General features: G+C 36.6%; 2 protein-coding genes across 2 annotated transcripts; one reads left to right on the forward strand and one right to left on the reverse strand.

Moving 5' to 3' along the window:
• Positions 1 to 5000: 5000 nt before the first annotated feature.
• Positions 5001 to 5779, reverse strand: LOC110116056. The gene is made up of 2 exons (XM_020849502.1): positions 5359 to 5779; positions 5001 to 5266 (listed from the first exon to the last, which is right to left on the reverse strand). Exons 1-2 carry the CDS (start codon positions 5777 to 5779, stop codon positions 5001 to 5003), a joined length of 687 nt encoding a protein of 228 aa, XP_020705161.1.
• A 2167-nt stretch (positions 5780 to 7946) lies between these two features.
• On the forward strand, positions 7947 to 8613 carry LOC110116044 (uncharacterized protein At1g15400). Its single transcript, XM_020849485.2, has one exon. The coding sequence runs from the start codon at positions 8085 to 8087 to the stop codon at positions 8457 to 8459; it is 375 nt and encodes a 124-aa protein (XP_020705144.1). The 5' UTR covers positions 7947 to 8084; the 3' UTR covers positions 8460 to 8613.
• Positions 8614 to 12615: the final 4002 nt, after the last annotated feature.

Raw genomic sequence — 12615 nt, forward strand, 5'->3', positions numbered from 1 at the left:
CAAGTTCTGATATCCGACACGTTTACCTACCCGGGTCGGGTTAGGGTCGACCCGTTTGAACCCGAGACATTTCCGGATTCAACCCGTGACCCGAAATTGACACCCCTACTTGATATGTCTCCAAAAACAAATACTAGTTAAATCATTTTTAAGTGGCTCAGACCCTCTGATTTTTCCTCTTTTGACGTAAAAATGTCGGCATCTCTTATTACTTTCTCACCCATCTCTTTCTTATCTTTGTTAATTTTTTTAAATCATTATAATCAAATTTTTATTGGGATATTCTATTATTTTTTATTTTCTTATCATATTTTATTAGGAAAAATTAGGACATAATATTTTCAGCAGAATATATTTAAAATTTTTAACTTATTTTGATATAAGCATAATAAAAATATGATCAGTTAATTATTACATTGTATTAATTTATTTAAAAAAAAACTAAATTTTAAGTTTTTTTATTGTTTTATCGTATTTTATTAAAAAAAATTAAGCCATAATATTTTGAGCAGAGTATATTTAAAATTTTTTAATTTATTTTGAAATTAGTATAATAAAATATGGTTAATTAATTGTTAAATTATATTTATCTCAAAATAAAACTAAACTTTTTAAATTTTATTCTAATTGCATTTTAATCAGAATTTTTTTTTTTGTTTCATTTACTTTTTCATTAGTGTTGATCAATTAAACAGTAAGGTCTTTATCATTCAAAATAGGAAGCATTCATTGCCTAAATTTCATTAATCTCAAAAGCTTTGGAAGGACTTATTAACCACCTTCATAAAGAAAGAGTCCAAAATCTCCAACAAAATAAAAATTGAAATACATAGCTTTAACAAATGGGTGAGATTACAAAACTAAACAATTTAGGAAGCTTTAGTTAGCCTAATTATGAATCCATTTGCCTTTCATTTTGTCCTATAGAGCAATTTTAATGAATATTTTAACTTATAGATTAATCTTTTGTCAATTCTATTGAAATCAAGCCCGGAAAATATTGATCAATTCTTTTTAACTTTTTTTAGGCTTCGTTTGAAATGACTTTTTCATTGCTTAAAATTTTTGTACTAAAGCTTTGTTAAAAAAATACAATATAAAAGTCGTCCCAAACAAAGCCTTATGTTTCGTTTAGGATGACTTTTTGTTGCTTCTTAAAACAACTTTTTAGTATAATTATTTTCTTTTATATTAAAAAGTTGTTTTAAAAAGAAACAAAAAAATTGTCCCAAACAAAGCCTTAATCTCATTCATATAAGTAGCATTAGATTTTATTTATGGTCTCTCTCTCTCTCTCTAGTTGGCAATTGGGGGACTTTTTTCTCTCTCTCTCTCTCTCTCTCTCTCTCTCTCTCTCTCTCTCTCTCTCCCTCCTTGGCAATTGGGGGATATAGTTGATGAAATGGATAAAGATATATATGAGACATTGTGATTTAAGAAGATACTATGGTCTATGTCTTATGAAGCTCTGTAGAAAAGCTTCACATCGTATCTTCACCAGCAAGAGAACAAGGATGGAACAAGAACACAGAGAAGATTTTGCACATGAATGATTTCATTGTGTCTGGTTTACTACAGTGTACAGTGAATATATAAAGACAGTGAGTACACGTGTAGGGTAGAGATTGGAGATAGGTAATGATAGCAGCACATGGTTAGTTTGTAACACAAAATATTCTTTAGGTAGTGGAATAGGATGCTAATACTTCCCCGCAAATTGACGGATCCAACTGAACTGTTAATTTGAAACGAAGATGTTGGAAACGCTTTGTGGAAAGCGGTTTGGTGAAAATGTCAGCCGTTTGATCTAGTGTACTGATTGGAGCCAGCAGGATGTGCTTCGCATGAATGTGATCACGTTTGAAATGGTGATCAATCTCAATATGTTTAGTACGAGCATGGAACACTGGGTTGTTTGCCAGTGCTATAGCAGACATATTGTCACAGTAAAGAGTGGTTGGTTAAGTCAAGGTGATGTTAAAGTCCTGGAGAAGTATTCGCAACCAGAGTATATCAGCAGTGGCAGCAGCAATGGCGCGGTACTCGGCTTCTGTAGAGGAGCGAGCGACAGTGTGTTGTTTCTTAACACTCCACTAGATGAGAGTGGATCCTAGAAATGAGCAGTAACCTGAAGTGGACTTCCGAGTAGTCAGGTCACTAGCCCAGTCGGCGTCTGTCATGGACCTGAGCTGAAGTTGACCAATAATAATGGGAATGTCGTAGTGAGTCGTCCCTTGAAGATACTGTAAGAGCCATTTTAGTTGATGAAAGTGTTGATCTTGTGGAGCATGCATATGTTGGCATAGGAAATTAACCGAGTAAGAAATATCTAGTCTGGTAATCGTGAGATACTGGAGCGAACTAGTGAGCTGTTTGTAGATGACTGAATTGTGAAGAATTGGATCAGAGAATGGGGTAGTGATGGGTTTAGTAGAATTTGGATTTGAAAGTGGCTTACAGGAGGTGAGACCCGCCTGTTGAAGTATGGATTGGATGTAGGCAGCTTGGCTGAGAAAGTAGTGAGTGGAGTGAGTTTGGATAGTGATACCGAGGAAGGTGTGAGCCAGACCAAGATATTTCATGGTAAACTGATGACTGAGTTGGGTAATTAAGGTGGAGATAGCTGAAGAATTGTTGTCAGTGAGTAGAATATCATCTACATAGATAAGGAGATAGATTTGGATGTTGGATTGGCTGAAGGTTAGAAGAGAGTGATCAGATTTACTGTGACAAAAACCGATAGAGAGAAGATAGCGTGAGAAAGTATTGAACCATTGTCGAGGGTCTTGTTTTAAGCCATAAATGGCTTTTTGAAGTAGACATACATGGTGGGGATGAAGGCTGTCCTCAAGGCCTTTTGGTTGAGACATGTACACCGTTTCTTTGAGATCTCCATGTAAAAAGGCGCTGGCTTCATCCATTTGATGTACTTGCTAGTTGTGATGAATAACCACGGTGAGAACTCTAATAGTAAGCATTTTGGCGACGGGACTAAACATGTCATGATAATCCAGTCCATGTTCTTGGCGATGCCCCTGAGCAACAAGCCTAGCCTTATATTTGGCAATAGTTCCATTTGAGTGATACTTGGTGCGGTAAATCCAACGACAGCCAAGAATGTTGGAGTTGGACGGTGGAGGAACTAATTTCCATGTCGCTTGCTGTTGTAAAGCCAAAAATTCCATGGACATTGCATCACGCTAGTGATAAAATTTGTTGGCTTCAGTAAAATTGGTGGCATCAGGAGGAGTTTGAAGCTGTTTGAGATCAGTTTGATGAAGCAGGTTGAATATCTACTTTGGTTTTAAGTTCCCTATTTTTAGACGTGTGAGCATGGGATGGCGAGTAGAAGGAATTTCTCTGGGTGCAGATGATGGAACATTTGGTGGTGAAGTAGGTAAGGATTGATATGTAGATATGGGAGGAAGGGCATCTAGTGGCTGAGATTGTTGAACAGCAGTGGATTTCGTAGTGGATATAAAAGAGATAGGAATAAGAAGAGATGGATTCGAGAGAGGTGGCTGGCTGGATGTGATATTTGATGAAACTGAGTTTTGTGAGGAGCTGGGGAATGTGTCTTCATCAAATGTGACATGGCGGGAAATAATTATTTTGTTGGTGGAAGGGTTGAGGCATTTGTAGCCTTTATATGCATCGTAATAGCCAAGAAATATGCATTGAGGAGCTCTTGGAGCGAGTTTGTGACGTTTGGATGGAGGTAACCACGGGTAACAAGCACATCCAAAATTCTTTAGATGAGAGAAGTTAGGCCGTTGATTGTGGAGAAGTAGAAGAGGTGATTTGTAGTTTAATATTGGCGTGGGCATACGATTTATGAGATGCGCTGCAGTGAGAACAGTGTCAGGCAAAAAATGATTGGGAAGTTGGGCTGTATGTAATAGAGTTCGTGCGGTGTCCAGAATATGTCTATTTTTACGTTATGCAATCCCGTTTTGTTCGGGAGTATAAGGACATAAAATCTATTGGTGGATGCCATTTTGCTGCAGAAATGAGGGCAGCTCATAATTGAGGAATTCTATACCACCGTCTATCTATATACATTTAATTTTGTGAGACAATTGATGTTTGATGAAGGTTTTAAAGTTAATAATTATTTGGGTGGTTTTAGATTTATCATGCATCAAAAAAAGCCAAGTAAAACGTGAATATTCATCCACTATAATAAGATAATAACGGTATCCTTGATGTGAAGCAGTTGGGGAAGGCCCCCAAACATCGAGGTGAAGTATAGCTAAAGGAACACTAGTTGATTTGGTAGATTGCTGAAATGCTAACTTATGGCTTTTAGAAGCCTTACAGGCCGAGCAACCAGTGCTCAACACAGGTATATTAAGATCTCTATTTTGGGTGGAGATGACATTTAGTAGTTGGCTGTGGGGATGGCCGAGACGATTATATATGCCATTTGAGAGAAGACGGGCGAGTGACGGAGAGCGCTGATGGTGGCAGATCAGCAGAAGGTAGGCTAACGGTGTACAGACCATTGCGACAGGGGCCCTGAAGGAGTATATGTTGAGTCTTCAGGTCCTTTATAGTGAAACCAGATGGAGAGATGGAGATGGAAACATTATTGTCATTAGTTTTAGATTAGAAACATATAACATGTTATGAGTTAAATGTGGAACATGATAGATTTGAGAGAGGTAGAGCTTACAGTTGGGTGTGGGTAGAATTCCAGGACCAGAGTGTGCTATTGGAAGGTTTTGTCCATTGCCAACAGTTATGCTGTCCATACCTTGATAGGATGTTGGCTGCTGCAGATTGTCCACTAAGTGAGTTAAATGAGAAGATGCTCATGAGTAAATATACCAGTTCTGAGTAGGCGGCAGTGAGTCTGCGACTAAGGCCTTTGTGGTGGTCGGTGTTGGACGTGGAACATAGTTCGCATTCAACTGATGCCAGCATTGTAGAGCATTGTGACCTCTTTTGTTGCAAATTTGACAGACTGTAGGTGAAGAGGAGGTTGAGCGACCGCCTGATTAGTGAGAGTTGAAGGAACGACCTCTACCGCGGCGACCATGCCCGCGAGAAGCATAGAGTGCTGTATTTGGATCGGATGTGGAATGTTGTCGTGAGGTTTCAGTTGCCAAGTTGATTTCCTCTGTCAGTAGATAAGAGTAGAGCTCGTCAAGACTGAGAGGTCCACGCTTGGTACGAATGGCGGTCTTAAAGGCCTGATAGGATGGAGGCAGACCATTAAGGATGTACAACACAATGTCTTCAGAGTCTATATTCGAGCCCGCAGCTGCAATGTTATCAACAAGGAATTTTACAAAGGTCAGATATTTTTCCATGGAGAGGTTCTTCATGGTGATGTTGTGTAACTCGTTCTTCAACTGAATAACTCTGGAGTGATTCGAAGCCTGAAGTTGTTGCTCCAAAGTATGCCAAATTTCATAACATCTATCCAGATAAGCACATAGGGGATGATTGAAGGGGAAATTGTCGAACAGAGAGCGACAACTAAATTTTGATCTATTAGTTGCCATTGAAGATAAGCAGGGTTGGGAGTTTTGCTACCATTAGTTTGCTGAAGAAGACGAGGCGGAGGTGCTGTTGCGATGTCGATGTGACTGTCGAAGCCATTAGCTCTCAATAGCTTCAAGATTTGTGACTTCCATATTGGATAGTTGTCACTGGAGAGGGAGGTGGGCACTATGGTTTTGATGTGCGACAAGACGAGCTTGAGCGATGAAGGTATTTCAGCAGGGTTAGAAGTCGTTTGATCCATGGTTCGCGATGACGAAGACGACGACATTGTGGAAGCGACTGAGGTATATTTCCCTCAGACCCGCTCTGATACCATGTAGAAAAGCTTCACATCATATCTTCACCTGCAAGAGAACAAAGACGGAACAAGAACACAGAGACGATTTTGCACAGGAATGATTTCATTGTGTCTGGTTTGCTACAGTGTACAATGAATATATAAAGACAGTGAGTACATGTGTAGGGTAGAGATTGGTGATATGTAATGATAGCAGCACATGGTTAGTTTGTAACAAAAAATATTCTTTAGGTAGTGGAATAGGATGCTAATAAGCTCTTCTTCTTTTGTGTTATTGAGGGAGAATATAATAGATTATGAAGTTAGTCAAATTCCTTAAAATCAATTTAAACCTTATATAATATCATTTTTTTATGTTCTAAATCCCCTCAAAATTATTTTTAAAAGCTCAAATTATCATTAGTTAAGTTTGTAATTGAAAGGATCACATAAGCCTAATTTCTAAGAGTTAATTTTCTAATTGGGCTAATTTGACCTTAAAGAGGAGTGTGTGAAGAGGCTATTTGATTAATTGCATAAAAAAAGAGGAGTGTAAGTTGGGGAGGTCTTTGAGATCTTCAAAAAGAGTAGAGTGGGCCAAAATACACAAGAGACATTAAGATTTAAGGATAGATGATAATTTCTAAGGTTTAGAAATCAATTTTAACTATTATAAAGTGAGTTATAAGATACCACTCTTTTTTTAATATTCTAAGAAGGTATTAATATAATGTAGTTGAGTGCCATTAGAGTTATTGTAGGGACGTTGATGGCTGTAGTAAAGAATGATGATTAATATGGTTATGTCATTAATTATAGGAGAATCAATAATTATGACTATGGTAGATGGATGTTGAATGTTCCAAAAACCCAAAAGTAGCAAGGAATATATAAATAGAGTCTGTCAATGAAGATATCATCGGAGTTTTCAATAGATGAATCCATGGAAGGCTTTGGTAGAGGGATGCTTGAGGAAAAAATGTGCTAATGAAGGATGTTAATGAAGTGTAATGGGAGTATATCAATTGAATAACTAAAGAAGGGAATTAAATGTAGGTGTCAATGGAAGGCTATATATTGTCATCTTAGAGGGTGAATATGAGAGGGACAATCTGAGTAGAAGCTAATAGCATTCATCAATGCAGTAGCATTATGGCATAGATTAAGGGTGGTGGCCTAGCAACAATGTTCTTGTTCACTTAAGAGAGGGGAAACCTAGCCATGGTGTTGATTATAGAGGTCAATAAATCCATTGAGCTAAGTTGTTGCCCTTTTCTATTATGGAGGAAGAGCTATTTTTAGTAGTTATAAGATTCATTAAGGTAGAGAAGCGGCCATCAATGACGGAAAAGAAAGGTGTGTGCAAGTGTTCCTCTCATTTTCATATAGCCTCTCATTTTTCATGTAACCATGAGGGGAGATGATAGCTAGTTATATTATATCAAATAACTTAAACACTTTAAACCTTTTTTTTATATTCTAAACTTCTGAAAATTGCTTAGATTAACTATGAACCAATAAGAGTACATTGAGAGGCATCACTTTGGATATTAATTAAGTTAATCAGGCCTAACATGAAATTAATAAAGTTAAGGCAACTAAATGTTAAGGTTCTAATCAAATCAATCATGCCTTAGGCATAATTAATTAAGCTTAACATAGAGTATTAATGCCTTAATTAATTATATTAATTAAGCTTCAAAATTAATTAAGATAATTACATGAGTTTAATTTGAAGGGGTTAAATTTCTAATTGGGTTAATTAGTTCCTCATCTCAATTAGGCAAGCTAAATTAACCCCAAGTTTGAGTTAATAAATATTTTTTAGTAAACAGCTCATGCATTAATTCAAAATTTTCTAATTGCTTTGAGATACATATTTTTCCATAAAAATTTGTGCTTGCTCATATAAGGATTTTAAATAAAGACTCTCATTTTCATCAATTATTTTAAAAATTAAAATATTTTCCATTATCAAATATGGCTTTTTTTCATAATGATTATTTATTTATAATTAAAAAAATCTAATACAAATTAAGAATAAAAAAATAAAATAAAATTTTAAAACAAAATCTGCACCTTAGAGAAGCCCTGTAGCAGCCCATCTTGGCCTTTGAAAAGTATTAATGAAAAAAATATTTTGCAAGCATTCTTCCTCTTCCTCACCACATCTTAAATAAAAGGAGTGTAACTCACCCAAAAAAACCTTCACATATTTCCTTCTGGATCCATCTTCATCATTTGAGATAGAGAGAGAGAGAGAGAGAGAGAGAGAGAGAGAGAGAGAGAGAGAGAGATGGCTGGGTTGCAGAGGTCTTCTGAAACCTTCAGGAGGTCAGGCTCATCTGGTCTTGTATGGGAGGACAGACACCTCCCCGGTGAGATGAACTCCAACACAGCAAAGCCGAAGGATAACTTAGACGCCGATCCCATAACCCTTAGGCCGACACACAGCGTTGGAGCTATTGGCATGATGAGGAGAACCCGTTCCACCGGAGGCGGAGGCGGCGGTCGGGGCGGCGGCGCTGGTGATGGTGTCAAGGCTTATCGCGCGGATCAGGTTGCGCCGGCCATAGACCCTCCTTCTCCCAAGGTATCGTGCTGCGGCGCCTTCTGTGGAGATTTCAGCAAGAACGGGTCGAAACAAAAGGGCAAGGCTCGCCGGCGCTAATATCCAGCCGGCGATCGCCGGAGATGTGGAGAATCTGTTTTATGTTTGACTTTTTTTTCATGGTGGTTTAATTTGTGCTCTGGTTTTTCTTTTTACGAATTTCTCATTTTGTTAATTAGAATTACATAGAAAACTGCGGCATAAAATTGAATCACAGCAATTTTTTTTAATCATGAGCGCTAACTAAAATTCATAATATAAGAAAAAATATTTTTCTTTAAAAAATTATTTTAAAATATTATTAAAATAATTAAAATAAAACTTAAAGCTTTTACTTTCAATACTTATATAATATTAATTCATCATATATTACACTCACCTTCGAATATAATATCATAAAAATTTGAAGCATATTCAAATCAAAATTTTAATCAAAATATTTTGATAGGATTATTTTGAATTTATGTATGCATATTTGAATTCTTTCTATGATTTCATTTTTTCGATTTCTAGGCCTTCTTTCAGTATGATTAATCGGAAACATTAAATTGATTTATTCTTATAAAAAATTTCAAAAAATTAAATCTTAAAATTATTAAATTTATCTTAAGCTGAGCAATGTGGCAAAATTAATTTAACAATTTTAAGAATCATATAATGAAGAAAAATGAAATGAAATAGTAGAGATTGACCAGCGACAACAATGGCTAACACTGGCAGGTGATTTGTAATGGTGGCGGCTGACAATGGCGGAGGCAACGATGGACAACAACAATAGTGATGAATTTATTGTGTATTTAAGAATCATCCAAATATATATAATTATAAATATACCAAATTTTTATATTATCCCTCATTCATAGATCAATTTGGGTTTAAGTTTTACTTTATAAAATAAAAAAAAACAAAATTAAGAAATCCCAACATAACATCTTATCACCATGAGATCAAAAAGGCTTTGTTGACATTTGTAAATGCTACATTATCTTTAAATTTCTTTTTTATATAAGTATATCATATGAACAATATATATTACACTCATCTTAAAGTAAATCCAACGCTCTCAAAGCATATCTTAGTCAGCATTTGATCACTTGATCACTCATCTGATATAAATATCACATATTTCTTTTGAAAATGAATTAAAATTCAATTTTTGTATAATTTTGTATGCTTTATTAAAATCATGAATTTTTATATAAGCAACACATAAATATTTCTATTTGCAATAATCTCTCTTAAAATTTAGAGAACAAACATATTAAAATTATCAACTTTATTTTTAATTACTCATTAAATTCTAATTAATTCTTTTACCATAAATTAATAAGTTTAATTATTCATTTTAAGCCATAAGTATTTCTTATTAATAGTTCCTACAAGATAGCAATTCTTATATGATAAGAGATAATAAGAGACAAACAACTAAATTATTTAATTAGGAATTTTTATACCTATCAACTGTGTTGACGTCAACAGATGGCCAAGCATGATTAATTCAAAGCCAAATTAGCTACGTTATACAATAATTAATCATGCTTAATTTGATTGCAAATTGTCCTCATCTAAACATTTATGTTTAGAATTTGGAAAAAAGCATCAGGGTTGAATCCTTCTTGAAGGATAATCATAATATTTTAATTCATTATACTAAAAAGAAAAGTAATTATCTATGATTGTTGTTGATATATCATCAAAAAAAATTATCTTGATTGAGCACAAATCTCGATGCAAAATTGAGTCGAAAGCTTTCGAAATTAAATTCAGGATCATATGATCCGATTTTGGCAAACTTATAGTTGAATTGAACGTCTCGAAAATACGAACCAAACGACACCAAACTCAACTCAATCCAAGTCCAAATGGAACCAAATTGTAGACCTGAAGCGCATTTGGAGCATTCAAACCATAAATTGGATAACCAAACGATTTTCTAACATGAGATGCTTATAGTCAAATTGAGCGGCTCGACAAGACGAATCCAATGAGCCCAAGATCGCCAATTTGGATATCATTAAGACATTTTAATGCCTAGTAAACGGTTCATGATCGAGGGAATCAACATCTGCCGTACATTCAAATCACTCCAAAAGTACCATTAATCTCTCTCATATTTACTGATCATGCCACTCTCAGAAAACAATAAATATACCCCTCTTTCCTCTTTTTTTTTTTTCTTTTTATTTGTGTGTGTGTGTGTGTGTGTGTGGGGTGAAGGGACCCGAGCAAGAAGAGAAACTTGAGTTTTCTTGCCACCAGATTTCTCCTCGACCACCGCTGGACTTCTACTTGGTAGCCGACTAGCACTGGACTTCTGCCTGACCACCAACTAATGTCGGACTTCCGCCAGACTGTCAATTGAAGTCATGTTTTCACCCAACCAATAATCGTCACCAAATTTTTTATCTCTGTTGCCAACTGACTATGGACCTTCTGTCTATCATCGTTAGACAACTGTCATTATGACAACCATCGTCCGCCGACTACAATCCTTCTGACCTCCGCTGCCAAACAACACTTTCTAACCACTATCGCCCGTTGACTGCGATCCCTCACACCACCGTCACCAGACTAGGTCTTTCTGACCTTAGTTGCCCACCAACTATGGTCTCGCCGACCAAACAAACACGCCATTAGTGACTTTTTTTCAATTTCCATAACTAAATGCACTTTATATGATATATATTTATTACATCAAGTCAAGGCCTTCCCACAAGGAAGAGCCTCATTTGTATTCGACAACAAATACTAGTGGATTCATTTAAACCGGACCATGCCCTGTGGCTTTTCCCTTTTCATAGTTTTTCTCGTAAAATTTTTGGTGTATCTTATAAATGCTACACCCTCTCTCTTATCTGATTGTGTGCTTGATCTTCATACAAAGCTAAGAAGTTAAACTTTATATTTATCTACCGTCGTGAATATTCTAGGACGCAACAGTTGTTAAGGATGAGATTTAATCAATATTTTCTAAAATAAAAAGGGACCCAAGAAAGAAGAGAAACTTGAGTTCTCTTGCCACCAGACCCCTCGAACACCACTAGACTTCCACCGAGCAACCGACCGACGCCGAACTTCTGCCTGACAACCGACCGACGCCGGACTTCTGCCCAACCACCAACTAACGATGGACTTCTGCCAGGCTGCCAATTGAAGCCGGATTTATGCCTAACCACTAAACGTCGCTAAATTTTCGATCTCTGTCCCAGCCAACTACGGTTCTTCAGACCTTCGTCGCTAGACAACAGTTTTTCTGACAACTAGCACCCACCGACTACGGTCCTCTTTACCTATGTCGCCAAACAATTGTCTTTTTAACTAATGTTGCCCGCCGACTACAATCCCTTCGACCACCGTCACGAGACTAGGTCTTTCTAATCTCTGTCACCCTCCAACTATGATTCTGTCGACCAAACAAATATGTCAATAGTGATTCTCTCAATTCCCATCATGTAATACACTTTATATGATGTATATTTATTACATCAAGTCAAGGTCTTCCCCCAAGGAAGAGCCTCATTTGTAATCGAATGGAAATACTAGTGGATTCATTCAAAATGGGTCAGGCCCTCTAGTTTTTTTCCATTTTCAAGGTTTTCCACATAAAAATCTTTGTCTCTTATAAATGTTACACCTTCTCTCTTATCTGATTGTGTGATGAATCTTCGTACAAAGCTAAGAAGTTAAACTTTATATTTCTTTACCGCTGCGAATATTTCAGGACGCAACAGTTATTAAGGAGGATATTTAATCAATATTTTCTAAAATGAAAAGAGACAGAAGCAAGAAGAGAAGAAAGAGAATGACGAAGAAAAACTTGAGTTCTCTTGCCACTAGACTCCTCCTCAACCACCGCCGAACTTTCACCCGACAGCCGACCGATGCCAAACTTCTGCCCAACCGCTAACTAACGTCTGACTTCCCTCAGTCCGTCAATTGAAGCTTTATTCCCGCCCAACTGCTAAATGTCGTTGGATTTCCGATCTTTGTCGCCAGCCAACTATAGTCCTTCCGACCTTCATTGCCAGATAATATTCTTTTTGATAACTATCGTCCATCGACTATAATCCTTCTGACCTCCGTCACTAGACAACAATCTTTCGGATCACTATCACCCACCGACTACGGTCCCTCCGACCACCGTCACCAGACTAAATCTTTCTGACCTCCGACGACCGCTAACTATGTTCCCACATACCAAACAAACATGTAAATA

This window comes from Dendrobium catenatum, unplaced genomic scaffold (genome assembly GCF_001605985.2).
Source record: "Dendrobium catenatum unplaced genomic scaffold, ASM160598v2 original_scaffold_51051, whole genome shotgun sequence".
Classification (NCBI taxonomy): domain Eukaryota; kingdom Viridiplantae; phylum Streptophyta; class Magnoliopsida; order Asparagales; family Orchidaceae; genus Dendrobium; species Dendrobium catenatum.

Coding starts and splice junctions, on each gene's coding strand:
- LOC110116056 (XM_020849502.1), bottom strand. CDS start 5,779: ATGTCGTCGTCTTCGTCATCGCGAACCATGGATCAAACGACTTCTAAC. Junction 5,267..5,358: donor AATCACTCCAGAGTTATTCA/GTTGAAGAACGA, acceptor ATAACATTGCAG/CTGCGGGCTCGAATATAGAC.
- LOC110116044 (XM_020849485.2), top strand. CDS start 8,085: ATGGCTGGGTTGCAGAGGTCTTCTGAAACCTTCAGGAGGTCAGGCTCA.